A 21838-nucleotide genomic window follows, 5' to 3' on the forward strand; every position below is an offset into this window, starting at 1 on the left:
TATTATTGACCCCCCATCCCAGGTCAGACACCCCAGGTCAGTTACTATGGAAACAGGTTTCTTCTCATCTGATTGGACAATCTGGTTGACACAATTTTCACCAATCAAAATCCAATTTAGAAAAGTGTCGAAATGAATAAAACTGAAATCATAAATAGAAAGCAAACTGAACAAATTAAAGCCTGATTTTATTTTCACTATCCACTACAGTCTCCTGTCCCTGTGGTGCCCACTGCAGCCTGAAGGCCTCAAGTGACACAGCAGACACCCCCTGCTCCTTCTCCAGGGCCACCCGGGTGGGGACAATGCCATGGTAGAGAGACTGGCAGCCAGTGCCACCACCCCCATGGGTCCCATCCAACTCGGGCCTGTGGATGGACACCTTGGCCAGGCCCAGGAGCAGACCCACGAGGAGGGGCCTCCAACCTGCCCACTCCCCTCTACACTGGGTGGCCAAAGATCAGGAGCGTGGGCCTGAATTAGAACCAGAGGATGAGGAGCAGCCCCTTCAAATAATGGAACAGGGGCCACAACCTCTCCCACTCCATGTAGACATGATCCACTGACTCTGAAACTCACTGTTTTCAAATGGTCCATGAGGAAGAGCAGAGTCAGCAACAGAAACATCACATTTACAGAAACACCCCTCCCCTTTTTTCCAGGGCACAGGCAGGTGAGCTCGGTTTGCTGGGAGATTTTCATTTTCCAGGAATTGAGTGGCTCCAGGCTTTTCCATCTGATGTGGTGGGAAGAGCAGCTGGAAGATTTATCATCGACAAGTAGAATTCCCAACTTTCCCAAGCACGGCAGCATGGAATTCAGACAGAGAGAGAGAGTGAAACAGAGACAGTAGGAGAGAGAGAGAAACAGAGACAGTGGGAGAGAGAGAATGACAGAAAGAGAGACATTGGGGGAGAGAGTGAGATAAAGAGAGACAGTGAGAGAGAGAGAGAGAGAGAGAGAAAGTGCTAGAGAGAGACAGATAGAGAGAGAGAAAGAGTGAGAGAAAGAGAGTGAGATAGAGAGAGGGAGAGAGGGAGAGAGTGAGAGAAAGAGAGAGAGGGAGATAGTGAGATAGACAGAGGGAAAGAGCACTAACCACTAACCACTGACCACCTCCAGGCGCGTATCCATTGTCTCTCGAGATAAGGAGGCCCAAAAGAAGAGCACAAGAGGGACAGCGTGAGAGAGAGAGATGGCTGGTTGTCCCAGTGGACATTGGGACTCTGACGTCTGGCCTATATGAGGGTCCCGAGCCTGCCCATGTCATCAGCACTCGCCGGAGCAACTTTCTGGGAGGCAGCCTCCTAATTGGTCACCTCCACACTCACTGTCCTATGAATGATGGCGGTCAGGCTCCCGAGCCTGCAGGCCCAATCAGAGGGCCCACAGTGATGTCAGGCTGGCAGCTCCACCGGGAGAGGTGGGCCCTGCTGAAACAGGCAGGCGAGAGTGAGGGCCCCTCAACATGGAGATGCCCTCGGCTGCCTGCAGAGGAATAGTAAAATAAAAAGGGCTGAAGCCAGTTGGGCCATCAGGTTGAAGAGGGTTAGGATTAGGAAACTCCTCCACAGGATTATTCACAGGCGGGACTGCAGCTTTTCATCCCTGTAGCTCATTGGGACATAGAGTCTCCGTCTCCGATGGTCCCCTGGCCTGCTGCCGGGAGGGCTCCTCCATTGAGCTGGCGGCCTCCACACTCAGGGGTGGGGAGGCCGCTCCGACATTGGTAAAATACCAGCACCGGCTCAAAATGGCCCCTAAATGTGAACTTCATTGCTCTAATTGTCTGCCCATCTGCATGGAGCCAGCAGATGACCGGTTCCCAGTACACCCATGGGAAAGTAACCCGGAGGCGGGAATGTGTCAGGGAGCCATGTTGACACAGCTCGTCGTATTTTTCCCAGTCCTGCCCAACCTCCAAATGAGAACCCCGTCTCCATGGCACCGGGAGAATTCATCCCAGTCTGTTAGAGACAGAGAGAGAGAAAGTGAGAGAGAGAGAAAGAGAGAGAGAGTGAGAGGGAGAAAAAGAGAGACAGAGTGAGAAAGAGAGACAAAGTGAGAGAGTGAGAGAGAGAGAAAGAGAGAGATAGTGAGAGGGAGAAAAAGAGAGACAGAGTGAGACTGAATGAGAGAGAGTGAGAGTGGGAAAGAGAGAGAGAGTGAGAGAGAGAGAAAGAGAGAGACAGTGAGAGGGAGAAAAAGAGAGACAGAGTGAGGGAGTGAGAGAGATTGAGAAAGAGAGACAGAGTGAGTGAGGGAAAGAGAGAGACAGATTGAGAGAGAGTGTGAGAGAGAGAGAGCGTGTGACAGAGACAGAGTAACAGGGAGTGAGAGAGAGGGACATAATGAGAGAGTGAAAGAGACAGAGTGAGAGAAAACAATGAGAGAGAGACAGAATGTGAGAGAAACCCAAAGTAGCAGAGACAGAGTGTGACACACTGTGAACGACACACACAGACAGACAGACAGAAGCACACATAGAGACAGAGACAAATAGATATATATAGAGAGAGTGTGCGAGACAGAGACACACATACACACAGGCAAAGAGCGACAGAGAGAGAGACACAGTGACAGTGAAAGACAGAGAGAGGGTGAGAGTGAGTGAGTGAAACAGAGAGCAGAGGATATTGTACAGCCCCTGCACTGGAAGCTGTCAGTGTGGTTTACGTTCGGTAAAGGAACCAAGCTTAGACTGAGTAAGTAAACCTCAATCCTCTGTTACTAATCCTTTAAATACAAAACTTTCTAAAACACAAATGCTGAATAGTGGAAGGTGTTAGAAAGGAGCTCCAGTCAATGAAATGGTTCATTGAAGAGCACTGTGTATAACAGGGTGCCCAGCTGTATTTCTTTAGTTACATTCCCCCTTTAACCAGCAAGATATAAGTAACCAACTTTTACCGAGTGTGTAGAGGAGATCTGGACGTTTGCAGACTGTGGTCACATTCCTGCTCCATGGTGTGAAATCCCTCACTGGACTCCTGCCAGTCTCAGTGTGAGCTCTGGGTCTCTGTCACAGTCTCTGATATAACTGATCTCAGCACCAGCACAGTGAGACACCGAGGTCCCACCTCCCCCAGCTTTAACTCTGCTCTGTCCACTCCCTGCTTATCTCTTGTCAAAGTTCTGATGAAAAACAATGACAGCAGGGCTCCCAATCCAGTGGCTTCAGTGTTCCAGGGTTTTGGGGAAACTCTCAGTTGCTTTGTCTTTGGGTCGAGTTCAGGTCGATTGTTCTGACCAGGTGATGAAAGTCTCTCGGGGTCTTTCACAGCCTTCACCTGGTCTTACTGTAACAAGATTTAATTTGAAACACACTGTGTTTTGAGCTCCTTCTCGGTGAATCCTTGTTCACCGCTTTCCAATTGTGAGGCAAAGAAATGAGCACAAACAGGTTTTCTTAGGTTTAAAGAAGAAAGGTGAAATTTATTAAAACTTAAACTAAAGCTCTAATTCAGTTAACGCGTACGGATACACGCCCCGCCCCACGCTAGCATGCATATGCGATACACACATGCAAATAGAGACAGAAAAGAGCAGAAGAAAAATAAAGTGCAGAGGTTTGAGGCAATCTCTGAAGAGAGTTTTTGTTACTGTGCTTCGAGCTCACTGTAGTCCTTGCTTGTCGGTAGATCTTGCTTTTCATTGGGGCCCAGTATTCTTCTTAAACCTTGTTCACTGTGGGAGACTTTTCCCTCTTGCGGTTCATATGTCTTCAATGATTTCTGAAGCTGGTGAGAGAGATGAAAGCCGACGGGAGAGAGACAGTGGCAAGCCAGCCATGAAAAGTCTTTTCAGTCCAGGAGCAAACAGCTTTCTGAGTTCAAATTCTCTGTGGCAAGTTCAAATTTAAAAAACTACAACAGCCAGTTAGTCATGTGACTAAACTGGTCTGGCCATGTCCGATGGTGTAGTCGGCCATCTTAGCAGTCAAGCTGGAATGGGAGCTCCTCCACCCTCAATGTCTGGTAATCAAAAGTCCATTGTGGATTGAATTTGTCAGGAAATGGTCTTTTGTCCCTTCCAAGTACTGTCTGTTATTATGCCAATGTCTTTCCAGTCAAGGGCGTGGTGCTGTTTTTTAAAAACAAGTTCTTTCTTTACTCCAGCAACAGATTAAAAAGCAGTGTTCATATGGTGAAATTAATGTGCCTCATTCTTGGCAGGTGGGGGCCTGCATGACACTGATATTTATCTCTGAACCGACGTCACTGAAAATGTTCATTTACCTCATTGCTGTTTGTGGGATCTTGCTGTGCACAAATTGTCTGCCACATTTCCTACATTCCAACAGTGACTGCTCTTTAAACAAGTCCTTCATTGTCTGTAAATGACTTTGGGAGGTCCTGAGGTGTGAAATACTCGATATAAATACAAGTCTTTCTTTTCTTTTTATTAACCGGGAGCTCCCACAATACCCTGTTGATTAAAGCTGAACCCAGCAGAAAATCCACAGAAAACTGACTAATGTTTGTCTGATTTGTCTGTGTGTTTATTAGACATGACTGAGCAGATAGCAAGAGTTTCAGCAGCAACAAAGGTGTCACTCTAGTGCCCCTCCCACTTTCCCCATCGACTTACATAATACTTACAGGGAAAGGGCTCAGCATCTGCCATCGACTGGTTAAATGTCACCCCTCTAGACTACAGGTCTCCCGCAATCTGCTCTCCATCTCTCTCCTGAAGGCACTATCTCTGGCTGGGGCACAGCTCCACCCTCCCCAAGTGGCCTCATTCCTCCAAGTGTGAGCCGGGAGGTTGAGAATGGCAGACTATTCGACTGTGAGGTGTTAGTGTTGTCTCAGTGGGTAACACTCTCACCTCTGAGTCAGAATGTCGTGGCTTCAGGTCCCACTCCAGAGACTGGAGCACATAATCCAGGCTGACACTGCAGTGCAGTATTGAGGGAGTGCTGCATTGTCAGAGGTGCTGTCTTTCAGATGAGACAAACTGACGTCTGCCCTCTCAGGTGAATGTAAAGGATCCCACTGCACTATTAGAAGAGCAGGGGAATTCTCCTCGGTGTCCTGGACAATGTTTATCATTCAACCAACAGCACTGAAAATCAGATTATCTGCTCATTATCACTCAGCTGTCTGGGATCTTGCTGTGCACAATTGGCCATAAAACACTTTGGGACATTCTGAGGTGGTGACAGGCACTATAGAAATGCAAGTCTTTCTTTGAGTTTGGAGACTCCTGATCCTGACCCTCGCGCACACTCTCACCTTCCAGGGGTCATGGGATCATTTGGAGCAGTGACCCTGCCTGACCCCAGTACACTGAGACTGATTATAACCTCACCCTTGACCTCACCCCAGTGTTGGACAAGAAGGTTTGAAATGAAATCGAAACCTTCCACACCGACACCCAACATGAATCCTTTCTGACATGTGTTGATACAAGTCTGCTCCAGTGTTCCGGAGAAAGTTCTCCGGATGTGTGTGTGATCTGAGATTTGTTAACACTGAGCCTGTTTCCTCCAGATAGACTGATCTACAGTTCGAGCTTCCTGTCAGGTTAACAGTGTCTTAAAGGGACACTGAGTCTTTAAACACTCTTACTATTAACCATTTCAGTGCTGAATTGGTGATAAACCTTCATTAGAGACGTTTAAACAGAGAAACATAGAAAGATTTACAATGCAGATGAGGCCATTCGGCCCATGGTTTCCATGCCAGCTGAAAATGAGTTAACAAACCTAATCCCACTTTCCAGCTCTTATTCCCATATCCCTGTAGGTTTCGGCACCTCAAGTGCATATCCAAGTGTTTTTTCAATGTGATGAGAGTTTCTGCCTCTACCACCCTTTCAGGCAGTGAGTTCCAGACCCCCAACACCCTCTGGGTGAAAAAATTACTCCTCAATTCACCTCTCATCCTTCCACCAATTAATTTAAATCTATGCCGCTGGGTTATTGACCTCTCTGCTGCGGGAAGTAGGTCCTTCCTATCCACTCTATCTAGGCCCCTCATAATTTTATACACCTCAATTAAATCTCCCCTCAGTCTCCTCTGTTCCAGAGATAACAATCCCAGCCGATCCTATCTTTCCTCATAGGTAAAATTCTCCATTCCTGGTAACATCCTCGTAAATCTCCTCTGTACCCCCTCTTGTTTGATCACATCCTTCCTGTAATGTGGTAACCAGAACTGTACACAGTTTTCTAGCTGTGGTCTAACTAGTGTTTTCTACAGTTCTGGCATAACCTCCTTAACCTTATACTCCAGGCCTCAGCAAATAAGGGCAAGCATCCCGTAAGCCTTCTTAACCACCTTATCTAGCTGTCCTGCTACCTTCAGGGATCTGTGGACATGAACTCCAAGGTCCCTCAGTTCCTCTACACTTCTCAGTATCATCCCATTTATTGGATATTCCTTTGCCTCGTTTGTCCTCCCCAAATGCATTACCTCACATTTCTCTGGACTGAATTCCATTTGCTATTTTTCTGCCCACCTGACCAGTCCATTGATATCTTCCTGCAGTCTGCAGCCTTGTTCCTCATTATCAACCGCAAGGCCTATTTTTGTATCATCTACAAACTTCTTAATACCCCTTCCATTTAAATCTAAATCATTGAAAGACACTATAATCAGCAGTGGACCCAGTACTGAGCCCTGCAGAACCCCACTGAAAACAGCTTTCCACTCACAAAAACACCCACCGACAATAAAACTTTGCTTCCTGTCACTGACTCAATTTTTGATCCAATTTCCCACTTTTCCTTGGATCCCATGGGCTTTTAATTTTCTGATCAGTCTGCCATGTGGGATCTTATCAAAGGCCTTGCTAAAATCCATGTCGACTCTTTCAAACATGACGCCCACTTTGACACTCCTTGTAACCTCCTCATGAAATGTAATCGTTAGTCAGACACAAACTTCCCTTAACAAATCCATGCTGACTGTCCTGAATTAATCCCGTGCTTCTCTAAATGATGGTTTTTACTGTCTCTCAGAACTTTTTCCAATAATTTTCCCACTGCCGAGGTTATGCTGACTGATCTGTAATTACTTGGTCCATCCATTCTTTCCTTTTTAAACAACAGTAGAACATTAGCAGTCCTCAGGTACCATGCCTTTAACCAGAGAGAATTGGAAAATGAGGATCAGAGCCTCCGCTATTTCTTCCATTGCTTCCTTTGCAGCCTGGGATACATTTCACCTGGGCCTGGTGATTTATCCATTTTCAAGGATGTAAAACACCTTAATATTTCCTCCCTCACTAAGTTTATCCCATCCAAGATTTCACACTCCTCCTCCTTCACTACAATGTCTGCTTTGTCACTCTCTGTGAAAAAAGGCACAAAGTATTCATTCAGAAACATGTCCACATCCTCCGCCTCCACACACAGGTTAGGTTTTTGGACTCCAATTTACCCCGCTCTTTTCTTAGTGATTCTCCGGCTCTTTATGTATTTATTAAACATCTTTGGGTTTTCCTTGATTTTACTAGCTCATATTTTTTCATGTCCTCTCTTTGTTTCCCTAATTTCCTTTTCAATTTCACCCCTGAACTCTCTACACTTCTCCAGGTTTTCTGCAGTATCAAGATCTCAGAATCTGATACAAGTTTCCCTTTTGTACCTTATCCTACTGTGTATGCTCTTTGCCATCTGTGGTAAATGGAGATTTGGGAGTCTCACCCTTTTTCTTTGTGGGAACATGTTTGTTCTGAGCCCTCACTATCTCCTCCTTGAATGCCTCCCACTGCTCTGACACTGGTTTACCTTCAAGTAGCTGTTTCCAGTCTAATTCTGACAAATCACATCTCAGCTTAGTAAAATTGGCCTTTCCCCAGTTTAAAACTTTTACTCTTGGTCCATCTTTATCCTTTTCTATAACTGCTCTAAATCTAACTGAATTATAATCACTGCCACTAAAACACTCTCACATTGATCCCCTTCCACCTGCCCAGATTCATTCCTGAAAACTAAGTCCAGAACTGTATCTTCTCTTGTTGGTCTTTCTACTGATGAGAAAAGTTCTCCCGAATGTATTTTAGGAATTCTGCGCCCTCTGTACCTTTTATACTGAATTTATCCCAGTTAATATTTGGAAAGTTGAAATCCCCTCCTATTACTGGCCTGTTGTTTCTGCACTTTTCAGTAATTTGCCGACACATTTGCTCTTCTCTCTCCCTCTGACTGTTTGAGGGTCTATAGCAGGAGTCTGGAACCTGCGACTCCGGAGCCACATGTGACTCTTTAACAGCTCATTTACAGCTGCCAACCTTTTCCAGTTGGATCACATTAACATGAAAAAGGCCGAAAAAATTCAGTCAAGGAAAGTAAACCGTGTTTTTATTGTGGGGATAAAAGACTAATCATTATGTTGTACTTTATAGTTTCAAATGATTATTTGAATGAAAAGCATCATCATTGTCTAAATGAACTTGTTTGAGTGGTACAGCTTCCATTGGAGGAACAGTTTTTATGTTTGTGACCATTATTGTTTCTAATATCACTGAGATGATAAATTATTCTGCTATTACAAACTTCTTTTTTATTACGAGAATCAATAGCTGAAAAAATTGTCTTAATTCTGCACATCTGAATTTAAATTTTTTTTTTAAATTTTGACTTTACTGACAAAATTATACAAAAACAAGTCAAAAAATGCAATAATTCAGAGTGAAACCTATTCTGATTTTGACTTTTTTTCTATTGATACATAAATTCAATACATGTATTTTATTTATTATATATACAAAGTGTGCATTCTACCAGAGGCACTTGGCAATTTAGAAGGTATTTGGTTTAGAAATGCTGAATTTTGGTCTTGACACTGCCAGTAGTTTTTATTTTAGGTAATATTTTTGAAAACAGTCTCTTCAGGTAATAAAGGTTACCGACCCCTGGTCTATATATAGTGCAGCAATGTGATTGCCCCTTTTTTGTTCCTACGTTCATTCAAATGTCCTCATTCGATGATCCTGCTTGAATATCATCCCTCCTCACAGCTGCGATTTTTTCTTTTGACTAATATTGTGAAACCCTTCTCCTTTTTTCTCTCCCTCTCTATCCCATTGGGAAACTCAGTATCAGGAATATTGAGCTGCCATTCCTGCCCTTCTTTCAGACTCATTTCAGTAATAACTGTCATCAAGGCAGCATTTGAGTCTGGAATCAAGAAGCCCGAGCAAAACTAGAGTCAGTGTGAATCAGGGGGAAATCTCTCGACTGTTTGGAGTCATACCTAGCGCAAAGGAAGATAGCTGTGGTTGTTGGAGGTCAATCATCTCAGCTCCAGGACGTCACTGCAGGAGTTCCTCAGCATAGTGTCCTAGGCCCAACCATCTTCAGTTGCTTCATCAATGACCTTCCCTCCACCATAAGGTCAGAAGAGCGGATGTTCGCTGATGATTGCACAACCTTCAGCACCATTCGCGAATCCACAGAAACGGAAACAGACTATCTAGAAATGCAGCAAAACCTGGACACTGTCCACGCTTGGGCTGATAAGTAACAAGTAACATTCGCGTCACACAAGTGAAAGGCAATGACTATCTCAAATAAGAAAGAATCTAACCATCTCCCCTTGACATTCAATGGCATTACGATCGCTGAATCCCCCACTATCAACATCCTGAGGGTTACCATTGACCAGAACCTGAACTGCAGTAGCCCTGTAAATACTGTGGCTACAAGAGCAGGTCAAAGGCTGGCCACCTAGGAGGAAAGGCCAGCAGTTGTATGGGAACACCAACACCTGCAAGTTCTCCTCCAAGCCACACACCATCCTGACTTGGAACTATATCGCCGTTCCTTCACTGTCACTGGGTCAAAATCCTGGAACTCCCTGCCTAACAGCACTGTGGGTGTACCTACCCCACATGGACTGCAGCAGTTCAAGAAGGCAGCTCACCACCACCTTCTCAAGGGCTATTAGTGATGGGCAATAAATGCTGGCCTGGCCAGCGACGCCCACATCCCATGAATGAATAAAAAAAACTACCATATCATACTTCCAAGAGCAGTCGAACACAATTTAACCAGTTGAACATCAAACCATCCACTGTCTTTGTATTTTAGACTAAACCTAGCAAGCGAGGCAAATTAAGAAGTGATGGTGCTCATTTCTAACGATTCAACACCAGCCGTAGTTCATTAACTCAGCTGTCTGTTATCTGATGTGACATATCCAAACACAGAAACACCCACAGAAACATACACATAAATATACACATAGAACACACAAATATACACAGAGAATACACAAATGTACAGACAGAACACACAAATAAATACATGAAACACACAAATATATACAGAGGACACACAAATATACCGACAAAAGACACAAATATATACATAAAACACACAAATATATACAGAGAGCAAAAAATATACAAATAGAACACAGAAATACACAAACATGCAGTGATTAACAGTTTTTCTCTTCTCTTTCAGGCCGAGAGAAGTCTCAACCCACACTGACCCTGATGCCCCCCTCGCCGGAGGAGGTCAAGGCCAAGGGCACTGCCACCCTGGTGTGCCTTGCCGATCACTTCTATCCCGATGAAGTGGGGGTGGAGTGGAAGAAGGACGGTGCAGCCATTTTGGCCGGAGTTCAGACCAGCAATTACCTGCGAGCTTCGGACAGCACCTACAGTGTCAGCAGCCTGCTGACCCTCTCTGGCTCTGACTGGGAGTCCAACGCCCGCTTCTCCTGTGCCCTCACCCACGAGACCCTGTCCTCTCCCCTCAGTAAGAGTGTGAGCAGATCAGAATGTGTGTAGAATGTTAGAGACAGTCCGCAGAGGAGACACAACTTTAAATATAACAGGGGTGAGCTGGGAGGATAAAGGTCATTGTCAGCACGGAATTTCAACTCTCTTCCTTCTCGTGACTGGGTCTGAGACACCTCTGAGGATCAGGGGTCAAGGCACTAAATTGGGACAGTGTAGAGGGGGCTTTACTCTGTATCTAACCTGTACTGTACCTGCCCTGGGAGTGTTTGATTGGACAATGTAGACTCGTGATGCCAAGTAAAACCTCTCTAAGATGCTGAAGACTGTCAGCTGAGCTAAAATAATATGAACCTCAGAAGTCACCGCTCAGTAAACCAGACCTCCTTCCTGCTCACCCTGCAGTTACAATTTAAAGTTTAGTCTCTGTTTAAAGCGACAGGATTCTCATGTTATTGAGAAAATCTCCACAACTGTTTTAATAAACCTTCATTCTCCCTGTGAATTTCTCCAGCTTCCTCTCACTGAGCTGTTTATTCAAGTCTTTTTACTGTAAATGTAAATCTGTAAAAGGTAATAAACATTAAGAATATTCAGTAAATGTCTCGGGAGTACTTTGGAAATGTCCCACATTCCTGTCAGTTGATTGGCTGTATTTCAGCAAGTGATTCTAATGATTGGCTGGTTAAACTCTCAATCAATAGCACATTAGCATAAGATTTGATTACAAACAGAAATACAAACATATGAATTAGGAGCAGGAGTAGGCCACTCGGCCCCTCGAACCTGCTCCACCATTCAATAAGATCATGGCTGATCTGATTGTAATCTCAACACCACATTCCCTCCTAGCCATGATAACCTTTCACCCCCTTGCTTATCAAGAATCTATCTTCCTCTGCCTTAAAAATATTTATAGACTCTGCTTCCATTGCCTTTTGAGAAAGAGAGTTCCAAAGAGTCACGACCCTTGGAAATAAAAGAATTCTCAACTCTGTATTAAATGGGTGACACCTTATTTTTAAATAGTGACCCCAAGTTCTAGTTTCTTCAACAAGAAGAAACAACCTTTCCACATCCACCCTGTCAAAACCCCTCAGGAATCTTATATGTCTCCATCAAGTCACCTCTTACTCTTCTAAACTCCAGTGGATATAAACCTAACCTGTCCAACCTTTCCTCAGAGGAAAACCTGCACATTCCAAGTATTAGTCTAATAAACCTTCTCTGAACTGATTCCAACACATTTACATCCTGTAGGTGTGTGTTTCGGAGTGTGTGTGGGTTACCCAATACTGTCTGTTCGGTGTGTGTGTCTGAGTGTGTGTGGGTTACCCTGTACTGTCTGTAGGTGTGTGTGTCTGCATGTGTGTGGGTTACCCTGTATTGTCTGGAGGTGTGTGTGTCTGAGTATGTGTGGGTTACCCAGTACTGTACGTCGGTGTGTGTGTCTGAGTGTGTGTGGGTTACACAGTACTGTCTGTAGGTGTGTGTGTCTGTGTGTGTGTGGGTTACCCTGTACTGGCTGTAGGTGTGTGTGTCTGCGTGTGTGTGGGTTACCCTGTACTGTCTGTAGGTGTGTGTGTCTGAGTGTGTGTGGGTTACCCTGCACTGTCTGTAGGTGTGTGTGTCTGAGTGTGTGTGGGTTACCCTGTATTGTCTGGAGGTGTGTGTGTCTGAGTGTGTGTGGGTTACCCAGGACTGTATGTCAGTGTGTGTGTCTGAGTGTGTGTGGGTTACCCAGTACTGTCTGTAGGTGTGTGTGTCTGAGTGTGTGTGGGTTACCCTGTAATGTCTGCAGGTGTGTGTATCTGAGTGTGTGTGGGTTACCCTGGACTGTCTGTAGATGTGTGTGTCTGAGTGTGTGTGGGTAACCCAGTACTGTCTGTAGGTGTGTGTGTCTGAGTGTGTGTGGGTTACCCTGTGCTGTCTGTAGGTGTGTGTGTCTGAGTGTGTGTGGGTTACCCTATACTGTCTGTAAGTGTGTGTGTCTGAGTGTGTGTGGGTTACCCTGTCCTGTCTGTAGGTGTGTGTGTCTAAGTGTGTGTGGGTTACCCTGTCCTGTCTGTAGGTGTGTGTCTCTGAGTGTGTGTGGGTTACCCAGTACTGTCTGTAGGTGTGTGTGTCTGAGTGTGTGTGGGTTACCCAGTACTGTCTGTAGTTGTGTGTGTCTGAGTGTGTGTGGGTTACCCTGTCCTGTCTGTAGGTGTGTGTCTCTGAGTGTGTGTGGGTTACCCAGTACTGTCTGTAGGTGTGTGTGTCTGAGTGTGTGTGGGTTACCCTGTCCTGTCTGTAGGTGTGTGTCTCTGAGTGTGTGTGGGTTACCCAGTACTGTCTGTAGGTGTGTGTGTCTGAGTGTGTGTGGGTTACCCTGTCCTGTCTGTAGGTGTGTGTCTCTGAGTGTGTGTGGGTTACCCAGTACTGTCTGTAGGTGTGTGAGTCTGAGTGTGGGTGTGTTATAGAATCATAGAGTTATACAGCACAGAACCAGGCCCTTCAGCCCATCGTGTCTTTGCCAACCATCAAGCACCTATCTATTCTAATCACATTTTCTGGCACTTGGCCCATAGCCTTGTATGCTATGGCATTTCAAGTGCTCATCTAAATACATCTTAAATGTTGTGAGGGTTCCTGCCTCTACCAAGTGTTCAGGCAGTGCATTCCAGATTCGCACCACCCTCTGGGTGAAAATTCTTTTCCTCTAAGCCTCCTGCCTCTTAGTTTCAATCTATGCACACTGGTTATTGACCCCTCCACTAAGGCAAAAGGTTTCTTCCTATCTATCCTATCAATGCACCTCATAATTTTATATACCTCAATCAGGTCCTCCATCAGCCTTCTCTGCTCTAAGGAAAACAACCCTAGCCTATCCAGTCTCTCTTCATAGCTATCCAGTACTCTCAGTAGGTTTGTATGTCTAAGGATGTGTGTATTACACAGTGCAGTCATTTGGTGGGTTCCTCTGAGAATGGGTCTGTTACCCAGTATTGTCTGTAGGTGTGTGTCTCTGAGTGTGGGTGTGTTACCCAGTACTGTCTGTAGGTGCGTGTCTCTGAGTATGTGTCTTACCCAGTACTGTCTGCAGGTGTGTGTCTCTGAGTGTGTGTGTGTTAAACAGTACTGTCTGCAGGTGTGTGTCTCTGAGTGTGGGTGTGTTACCCAGTACTGTCTGTAGGTGTGTGTCTCTGAGTTTGAGTGTGTTACCCAGTACTGTCTGTAGGTGTGTGTCTCTGAGTTTGAGTGTGTTACCCAGTACTGTCTGTAGGTGTGCATCTCTGATTGTGGGTGAGTTACCCAGTTCTGTCGGTAGGTGTGTATCTCTGAGTGTGGGTGTGCTACCCAGTTCTGTCTGGAGGTGTGTATCTCTGAGTTTGGGTGTGTTAGCCTGTACTGTCTGTAGGTGTGTGTTTCTGAGTGTGGGTGTGTTACCCAGTACTGTCTGTAGGTGTGTGTCTCTGAGTTTGAGTGTGTTACCCAGTACTGTCTATAGGTGTGTAACTCTGATTGTGGGTGAGTTACCCAGTACTGTCGGTAGGTGTGTATCTCTGAGTGTGGGTGTGTTACCCAGTTCTGTCTGGAGGTGTGTATCTCTGAGTGTGGGTGTGTTCCCCAGTACTGTCTGTAGGTGTGTATCTCTGAGTGTGGGTGTGTTACCCAGTTCTGTCTGGAGGTGTGTATCTCTGAGTGCGGGTATGTTACCCAGTACTGTCTGTAGGTGTGTATCTCTGAGTGTGGGTGTGTTACCCAGTTCTGTCTGGAGGTGTGTATCTCTGAGTGTGGGTGTGTTACCCAGTACTGTCTGTAGGTGTGTGTCTCTGAGTGTGGGTGTGTTACCCAGTACTGTCTGTAGGTGTGTGTCTCTGAGTGTGGGAGTGTTACCCAGTACTGTCTGTAGGTGTGTGTCTCTGAGTGTGGGTGTGTTACCCAGTACTGTCTGTAGGTGTGTGTCTCTGAGTGTGAGTGTGTTACCCAGTACTGTCTGTAGGTGTGTGTCTCTGAGTGTGAGTGTGTTACCCAGTACTGTCTGCAGGTGTGTGTCTCTGAGTTTGAGTATGTTACCCAGAACTGTCTGTCGGTGTGTGTCTCTGAGTTTGAGTGTGTTACCCAGTACTGTCTGTCGGTGTGTATCTCTGAGTTTGAGTGTGTTACCCAGTACTGTCTGTAGGTGTGTGTCTCTGAGTTTGAGTGTGTTACCCAGTACTGTCTGTAGGTGTGTATCTCTGAGTTTGAGTGTGTTACCCAGTACTGTCTGTAGGTGTGTGTCTCTGAGTTTGAGTGTGTTACCCAGTACTGTCTGTAGGTGTGTGTCTCTGAGTTTGAGTGTGTTACCCAGTACTGTCTGTAGGTGTGTGTCTCTGAGTTTGAGTGTGTTACCCAGTACTGTCTGTAGATGTGTGTCTCTGAGTGTGGGTGTGTTACCCAGTACTGTCTGTAGGTGTGTGTCTCTGAGTGTGGGTGTGTTACCCAGTACTGTCTGTAGGTGTGTATCTCTGAGTGTGGGTGTGTTACCCAGTATTGTCTGTAGGTGTGTATCTCTGAGTGTGGGTGTGTTACCCAGTTCTGTCTGGAGGTGTGTATCTCTGAGTGCGGGTATGTTACCCAGTACTGTCTGTAGGTGTGTATCTCTGAGTGTGGGTGTGTTACCCAGTTCTGTCTGGAGGTGTGTATCTCTGAGTGTGGGTGTGTTACCCAGTACTGTCTGTAGGTGTGTGTCTCTGAGTGTGGGTGTGTTACCCAGTACTGTCTGTAGGTGTGTGTCTCTGAGTGTGGGAGTGTTACCCAGTACTGTCTGTAGGTGTGTGTCTCTGAGTGTGGGTGTGTTACCCAGTACTGTCTGTAGGTGTGTGTCTCTGAGTGTGAGTGTGTTACCCAGCACTGTCTGTAGGTGTGTGTCTCTGAGTGTGAGTGTGTTACCCAGTACTGTCTGCAGGTGTGTGTCTCTGAGTTTGAGTATGTTACCCAGAACTGTCTGTCGGTGTGTGTCTCTGAGTTTGAGTGTGTTACCCAGTACTGTCTGTCGGTGTGTATCTCTGAGTTTGAGTGTGTTACCCAGTACTGTCTGTAGGTGTGTGTCTCTGAGTTTGAGTGTGTTACCCAGTACTGTCTGTAGGTGTGTATCTCTGAGTTTGAGTGTGTTACCCAGTACTGTCTGTAGGTGTGTGTCTCTGAGTTTGAGTGTGTTACCCAGTACTGTCTGTAGGTGTGTGTCTCTGAGTTTGAGTGTGTTACCCAGTACTGTCTGTAGGTGTGTGTCTCTGAGTTTGAGTGTGTTACCCAGTACTGTCTGTAGATGTGTGTCTCTGAGTGTGGGTGTGTTACCCAGTACTGTCTGTAGGTGTGTGTCTCTGAGTGTGGGTGTGTTACCCAGTACTGTCTGTAGGTGTGTATCTCTGAGTGTGGGTGTGTTACCCAGTACTGTCTGTAGGTGTGTATCTCTGAGTGTGGGTGTGTTACCCAGTACTGTCTGTAGGTGTGTATCTCTGAGTTTGAGTGTGTTACCCAGTACTGTCTGTAGGTGTGTATCTCTGAGTGTGGGTGTGTTACCCAGTACTGTCTGTAGGTGTGTATCTCTGAGTTTGAGTGTGTTACCCAGTACTGTCTGTAGGTGTGGCTGCTATGTTTTGAAGATGCAATGGCACGTTTCACTATCACAGACGTCACAAGGAAAAAGGCCTTACTTTGACACTTGGAGGTGAAGAATTAGAATATGGTTTTCCAGCATACGGCCCACGGGCCAGACTTCAGCCCTGCAAAGCACTTCGGTGGGCAGCTCTATTTTTGTGAGGATCCCCGACCCACACAACGTGGCTGTGCCCAGCGGGAGAGTGTCATTCACATCCTGTCTCTGTAATCCACATTGATGGAGAATGAACAGATGGGGAATGGGCAGCAGAGACAGGGGAGCCGGGATTGTAGGGCGGGGAGTGGAAAGCGAGGAGTGGAGCGTGGAGTGGGGATTGGAGAACGGACAGTGGGGAGTGGAGAGCGTGGAGTGGGGAGTGGTGAACGGACAGTGGGGAGTAGAGAGCGTGGAGTGGGGAGTGGAGAACGGACAGTGGGGAGTGGAGAGCGTGGAGTGGGGAGTGGAGAACGGACAGTGGGGAGTGGAGAGCGTGGAGTGGGGAGTGGAGAACGGACAGTGGGGAGTGGAGAGCGTGGAGTGGAGAACGGACAGTGGGGAGTGGGGAGCGTGGAGTGGAGAACGGACAGTGGGGAGTGGAGAGCGTGGAATGGGGAGTGGAGAAAGGACAGTGGGGAGTGGAGAGCGTGGAGTGGGAATGGAGAACGGACAGTGGGGAGTAGAGGCGTGGAGTGGGGAGTGGAGAACGGACAGTGGGGAGTGGAGAGCGTGGAGTGGGGAGTGGAGTGTGGGTAGTGGGGAGAGGAGAGTGGGCAGTGGAGAGTGGGCAGTGGAGAGCGGGAAGTGGAGGGTGGGGAGCAGGGATCAGGGACTGGGGAGCAGGCAGTGAGGAGGAGGGAATGAGAGACAAACAGAGAAAGAGAGCAGGGAGTAAGAGAAAGAAGGGGCAGAGAGAGAGGGAGAGAGAGAGACAGAGAGAGGGGATAGTGGGACAGACAGAGGGAGACTGATAGAGAGAGTGGGGAGACAGAGGTAGGGGAGAGGGTGGGACTGAGAGGGGGAGAGAGAGATGGAGGGGGGAAAGAGAGACAGAGAGATACAGAGAGCAAGAGGAGAGAGGAAGAAAGATCAATATCTCTCTGACACATGGACATCATTCTGGAATACACTGCATTGCTACGTCAAGTGTGTGGGCAGAGATTGAGTATTAATGCAAGCAAAAACAATGTCAGGTAGGTCACTAAATCAATGTTCAACATAGTAATGAGAAAGTAAGTCAATAAATTACTTCTCATTTAAAGCTTCTTCATAAAAATGCACATTTGTTATAGTTTTCATACAAGGATACATTTTTAATGCCTTTATCGTCCGAAATGTTCTCACTGGCCCCCTACTGGAGGGTAAAAATTGTAATCTGGCCCCTGACACGAAAAGGTTGGACATCCCTGCTATCAAATCACGAAAGTGGAAAGACGTGATCGAGAAATGTCTACAGATTAATTCTGACACACTACAAGATCTTCACACCAATGTTCGAAATGAGCTCACTGTTACAACGACATCTGATCTCATATTACACAACAACTGTATGGTCATTCCACACTCATTAAGAGAATGTGTTGTTGATAAAGGACACCAGGGAATAGTCACTAGCAAACAACTCCTTAGGCAAATGGTTTGGGTTCCAGGAATGAACTGCATGGTAGAGATAAAATCAATCAATGTTTACCATGTCAACTACCCACAATGTCAAATCTTCATGATCCTCTCGTGATGTCTGAACTACCTCCAGGACCAGGGATTGTGTCAGTGTTGATTTCACAGATTTACCCACAGGTGAACACCTGCTTGTTGTCACTGACGACTACAGCAGATTCCCAATCGTGGAATTAGTTAAGTCAACTCCAACAAAAGCAGTGATTCCAAAGCTTGACCAGATCTTTACCTTGTTTGGAATCCCTCAAACAGTAAGAAGTGACAATGAACCCCCATTCAACAGCAATGAGTTCAGTAAATTCACAAACTACCTAGTGTTCACTCATAGGGAAATCACACCCCATTGGCCAAGAGCTAATGGAGAAGTCGAGACATTTATGTGAACCTTGAAAATAGTGATACGTACAGCTACAGCTGTGAACAAGTCATGGGAGCAAGAGTTATATCACTTTCTTCATAATTACAGAGTGACTCCAAACTCAACTACTGGAAAACCTCCAGTTACTCTCATCTTTACACATCCTCTGTGCACACGTCTTCCTCAATTATCCTACGGAGATAATGATCAACATATACATCAACACGATCGATATCAGAAGGATAGATTGAAGGTAAATGCAGAACGAAACATGAAACTTCGAGGCTACACCACTAAAACCAGGAGATAAAGTACTTGTGAAACGTGATGGTCATGTTGGAAAGCAAACAACCCCTTATAACATCCAACCATTTGTTGTGACCAACACAAAAGGATCAATGATCACTGCTGAGCACGATTCACAAATTATCACAAGAAACGTGTCATTCTTCAAACACTGAAAACACCTCTCGTAAACATTGAATCCGATTTCAGCATCGACACCTCCGATGAAGAACATGAGTTAAATGAAACTTCACCTGATGTCAGACAATATCCTACTTGTGAGAGAAAATGCCCATCATACATAGGTGACTATCTAACGAAGTGAACTATTTATGTGTAAGTTTATACTTTACATTTTTGGAAACAAACCATTGACACATACTACATCTCTCATTTACTGAGAAGGGGAGGAATGTCGTGTTGCAGTGTTTTGAAATTGCATTGTACATTTTGTTAACTTGAAGCCACTGTAGAACACACAGGCTAGCAAAGGGAAAGTGGAAATAAAACAGAATAAAGAAGAAGCCTTTGTGTTTAACAGCCTGCAGTCTCAGTCTCACATATCTCATCCTAAACTCGGCTAAACCTCACTAAGTCCCGAGGACATCACTCTCCATTGGGCTGGAGTGGGCTGTGAGTGATTGGGCAGTGGAGAGGATCGTCACCCTCTTGGCATCGTGAGGGCAGAAGAACAGGGGGCGAGGCTGCCACAGACAATTGGGTGGCCATGTGACCAGCGGGAAGGCAGCCAGGCCTCTGGCTTTGCTGGACCATTATGTAAATCAAGTGCTCTGTGTTCTCCCACTCTGCAGTATGAGCACTCAAACAGCGGCCACAGGAATGGCTGCCGTGGTGAGTTTAAATTGGACTCACACTTGAGCTGCCCCCCAAAACCCCCGTTATTGCATTAATTAACTGGTCACCACTGTGAAACCCGGAACTCATTTCTGTTTTCCCCCAGGGACGGGTTTGGGACCCGGAAACAGTCCCGACGTCCATTTCCTGCCCCCGATATGAAAATCCAGCCCCATCCACCTGATTGGAGAGATTCAAAGAGGGAAGTCTGGGGAAAATGGGCACAGAGTAATGAGGCAAAAATACATTCACACTTTGGAGAGGAAAGGGAGATTAGTGATGGGGTAGTTTACAAGGACACATTGGTTGAGTGTGGATTTTTTGAGGAGATGGTGATGGTGATGATGATGATTTTGAGAGCGAGGGGGTCATTACCTGTGGAAAGCCCGAACCTCTGATACCTGAACTCTCCCAGTGAAGCTTTCCCTCGGCTACTTTATCTCTCTCATCATGGCTCCAAACTGTAATCTGAATAATTCCAATGGTTTTCCCTCTGTTTCCTTGTTTTCCTGATTATTCCAAACATATTCCCCTCTGAGTCAGGACTATTTACCTGATCGATGCTGTAATTTTTCTGTCACTACTTTCCATTAATGTCATCAGCTTTTACCATCGAATCCGAGAATCACACAACACTGTAGGAGGCCATTCAGCCCCTCCGGCCTGTTGTTGGAATCTGCTTTGATCTACATTTTAAAAATTCTTTCTTGGGATGTGGGTGCCGCTGGCCAGGCCAGCATTTATTGCCCATCCCTAATTGCCCTTGAGAAGGTGGTGGTGAGCTGCCTTCTTGAACTGCTGCAGTCCGTGTGGTGTAGGTGAACCCACAGTGCTGTTAGGAAGGGAGTTCCAGGATTTTGACCCAGTGACAGTGAAGGAACAGCGATATAGTTCCAGGTCAGGATGGTGTGTGGATTGGAGGGGAAATTACAGGTGGTGCTGTTCCCATGTATTTGCTGCCCTTGTCCTTCTTGGTGGTAGAGTTCGTGGGTTTGGAAGGTTCTGTCTAAGGAGACTTGGTGCGTTGCTGCAGTGCATCTTGTTTATTTTGAAGGAAGCCTTTATACCCCAGGCCCCTGTTATTTTGCTGAGGGGGCCTTTATTGCTCAGGTCCCCTTTAAAATGCATTTTATAAAATAACTTTATTAAAAACAGATAAATAGAACAAAAATCTAATTAAAATGCCATTCTCAGCATTGATGATGCACTCCAGCCCCTGCGGTGACCACGGGTCGCAGAAGGCCTCGATCGAACCCGCGGACACTGCTTGCTCCTTCTCCAGGGACACCCGGGCGCGAACATAACTTGGGAAGAGGAGCAGGCAATCAGGGCGGATGGACCCCCTGACGGTCCGCAGCCTGGACCTGTGAATTGCCACCTTGGCCAGGCCCAGGAGCAGACCGATGAGGAGATCCTTCCCCCGGCCCACGCCCCTCCGCTCCGGGTGGCCAAAGATCAGGAGCGTGGGACTGAAGTGCAGCCAAAACTTGAGGAGCAGCCCCTTCAAATACTCAAAGACGGGCAGCAACCTCGCACATTCCATATAAACATGGAACACAAACTTGTCCAGGCTGCAGAAATTACAGGCGGCCTGGGGGTCCGTGAACCTACTTAAAAGACTAGTGCATGGGACTGCCCTGTGCAGCACCCTCCACCCCAGGTCCCCCATGTAAAGGGGGAAGAGTCCTGCTTAGAGAGACCTCCACTGTGGTTTCCCCTCGCTGCCAGATGTCAACACGGATTGCCAGGCCGTGTCCAGCCCGCTGACGAGGGCGAGGAAGTAGAGAGTGTGCAGGAATAGCCTGTACAGGAAACACCTCCACGCCGATTGGAATGGCACGGAGGGCATTTCCAAGAAGCGGCTTGGTTTGTGCGAGACCGGCTCCCGAGGACGGTTTTGGGGCCTGGGTCCGATGAGCAGTTCCGCCAAATGGGGCTCAGTTCTGCTGGGAACGCTTCCAAGTCCCCTCGTCACCTGCAATGAGGGGCGTCCCAGAGGCTTCAGCTACTCCTTCACCCGTTGGTCCATCGCCGGAGTTGGCCACCCGGACAGCCGAGGCGCTCTCCTCCGCCGACGGGGGAACGCGCTGACTGGAGGCGAACATGTTCCAGACTCTGAATAGATCCCGGTAAAAGACAGGCAACTCCCTCAGAGAGGCACAGCTAACGTTCTCCAGTGGGAGCTGCGTGTTGTCTTGAAGGCAGTGCCCTTGGCAGCACACCCCATCTGGGAGGCAGCTCCGCGTACAGGGTTTGAAGGCGGAGCGTCACAGCCTGGGTCCGGACGCACACCAGCGACTGGCCGCCCTCCTCAATTGGGAGACTCAGGACCGCAGCAGAGACCC

General features: G+C 46.8%; 1 protein-coding gene and 1 gene segment (V, D, J or C); one reads left to right on the forward strand and one right to left on the reverse strand.

Annotated features, from left to right (window-relative positions):
* The window catches only part of LOC137373128 (Ig kappa chain V region Mem5-like), a 45512-nt gene extending 34213 nt beyond the window's left edge, over window positions 1–11299 (forward strand). The window contains 2 exon segments of the V gene segment in view: window positions 2674–2705; window positions 10421–11299. Coding sequence covers window positions 2674–2705; window positions 10421–10749 — 361 coding nt within the window.
* LOC137373124 (ral guanine nucleotide dissociation stimulator-like 1) overlaps window positions 1–21838 on the reverse strand; it is a 207154-nt gene that overhangs the window by 73136 nt on the left and 112180 nt on the right. The window contains exon 1 of one of the 5 annotated variants that reach the window (XR_010975592.1): window positions 2911–3399. The exons of 2 other annotated variants lie outside the window; for them this stretch is intronic. The gene's annotated coding sequence lies outside the window, so the exon portion shown is untranslated. Of the gene's footprint in view, window positions 1–579; window positions 961–2910; window positions 3401–21838 lie in introns of those variants that run through there. 2 more of the 5 variants (XR_010975596.1, XM_068037984.1) reach the window with 2 other exon arrangements.

Source organism: Heterodontus francisci, chromosome 8 (genome assembly GCF_036365525.1).
Source record: "Heterodontus francisci isolate sHetFra1 chromosome 8, sHetFra1.hap1, whole genome shotgun sequence".
Lineage (NCBI taxonomy): Eukaryota > Metazoa > Chordata > Chondrichthyes > Heterodontiformes > Heterodontidae > Heterodontus > Heterodontus francisci.